Source organism: Pinus tabuliformis, chromosome 2_2 (assembly GCF_031772625.1).
Source record: "Pinus tabuliformis cultivar Carrire ecotype Pingquan chromosome 2_2, CPIR1, whole genome shotgun sequence".
Lineage (NCBI taxonomy): Eukaryota > Viridiplantae > Streptophyta > Pinopsida > Pinales > Pinaceae > Pinus > Pinus tabuliformis.
Window position 1 is genome coordinate 545360600 of NC_142300.1, and position 2182 is coordinate 545362781.

The 2182-nt window shown below is 34.6% G+C and overlaps 1 protein-coding gene across 1 annotated transcript; it reads right to left on the reverse strand.

Annotated features, from left to right (window-relative positions):
* Positions 1-201: 201 nt before the first annotated feature.
* On the reverse strand, positions 202-1002 carry LOC149193778 (uncharacterized). The gene has a single exon (XM_089406934.1). It carries the CDS (start codon positions 846-848, stop codon positions 525-527), a length of 324 nt encoding a protein of 107 aa, XP_089263060.1. The 5' UTR covers positions 849-1002; the 3' UTR covers positions 202-524.
* Between the last annotated feature and the right edge of the window lie 1180 nt (positions 1003-2182).

Sequence of the window (2182 nt, forward strand, 5' to 3'; positions counted from 1 at the left end):
GATTATACACCTCAGAAATTACCGACCCGGGGATTGCAATATTTGTGGAAGTTCAGAACAAGAGGATGAAGAGAAAGTTACAGAATGATAATGTGGCTACATAAGTTTCAATGGGCCGATGTAGTTTAGTAGTGAAACGAAACGAAATGACACGAGCGGCCAACAAGAGATGAGATTTAAAAAAACAAAAAAAAACCTTTATTACCAAAATTTTGTTTTCTTTGAACCCAGAGAATTGCAATCAATTCATTCATTTACAAAATACATCCATAATATACAACTTATATTCTGGCGGTCGGGTGGCCCGCATCCTGCAGCACCAACAGGTCATCGATCCCTTTCCCTGTGCCTCTCTATCGTGACCCAACTGAACTGTGCTGTGTTTCAATTTCAGCTTGGAGCCTAACAGCTGAGATACACCGTCCTTTAAATCTGTTTTCTTTCAGTTTACTGCTGCTTCAGCGGGTGATCGATCCCTCTCCGTATTCCTCTCTATCGTGACGGAATTGAATTGAATTTCAATTTCAGTTTGGGGTCCAACAGCTGAGAAACATCACGCATCTCAATGAATCATCCTTCAACTCTGCTTTCTTTGATTTTGTTACTTCTTCTTGAAGACGAGGAGTCAGCTTCGCTCCAGAAACAGGAGAAGCAATGGCAGATTTCAGGGCAACAGCACCAACGCTAGTGGCAGAAGCAATCGCAAAAGTATTTGGAGAAATAGACAGTAACTTGGGCGTTGTTAGTAGGTTCTTGAAATTAAAGGCCCTCTGATCTGTGAAGATTCTGAAACCCTCGATTGCTCCCATAGCCGCCATACAAGAAGCCCTCTTTGAAATAGAATTCATCTTTCTTTCTTCCTTTCTGGATTTAGATTTGGACTGGTATAGCTAACAAAACTTAACAACAATAGCAATTGTGAAGTTGCAGACTGAGATTGCACTTAAGATTGAGTTCTGTATTTATGTGTGTGTATGTTACCTACAAAGCCAGGAAGCAGGGAAGCTTACACCGTATAAAACCAAAACCAGCGGTATATGATAAAATATTTAGTTCATTCGATAGGCTGATGTCGGGAATCCAGTTCAATCTGTTGCTGGTTTTTCATTTGGCTGTTGTGGGCGCTTTCTGGTTGTAAGTGTCGTTTTGCTCATGAAAACAATACCGTAGAAAATGCGGTTTTGGTAAAAGGTGGGCGCCCGTTTCCAAATCCTGCCGAGCTTGTCCGTACTCGTCATGTCCATCCCATCCAACATATATATTTAATATAATATTTAGCCGTAGTCTAACCCTTATGTTTTTTGTTTTGGAAGTTATGAAAATTCAAGTCATATTTTAAAAAAATTTGGCAGAAATTTATTTAATTTTTTTGTAAATCTAAGTAAAGTTGTCAAATTTCATAATTTTAGTCGTATTAGAAGTTTTTGATGGGGCTGAATCTATTTCCACCATCAAAAACATGATTTAAACACTACTTATACAAGATTCCAACCACTTTTGATTGTCCGAGCAATTCCTCGGCTTCCATAAACGACTCCACTTATTTTATCTATAAAGTTATTCACTTAGTGAGTATCCAAAATTCCCTTTGTGGCAGGAATCTCGTGGTCAAGGCAACAAAATGAGTGGAAGCCTAGAGATTCATCCACTTCTTTAGTAATAAAAAATTGTAAAAAAATATATATTTTAATTAAAAAATTAAAATAGTTATATATTTTTATTAAAAGATATATATATAAAAGCAATCATCTACAAAATGTTTATAAATTACAATGCTAATAAATTTATAAAATTATTATATATTTTATTAAAAAATTATTTATATATATATACAAATTGAAGGTCATAGGTTCAAAACCAAAGGGATAAAGTATGTTTGCCTTCCTAGACTGCTACGCTACCTAGAGGTGGGTCCCTTGTTCCACAAAAATGAGGATCTTATACACCAAATTAGTGTTTGGTTTCCTTGTCCTACAAACATGGGGATCTCATACACCAAATTAATGACCTTAAAATTAGATAATAATAATATAATTTTTAAAAGAAATAACCTATGAATTGTTTATAAAATGTAATTTCTAATATATTATAAAATCATCCTTTATAAATTCAATATAACTATTGACTAAATTATATATATATATATATATATATAGTTAGTTAGTTTGTATAAACCAGGGGA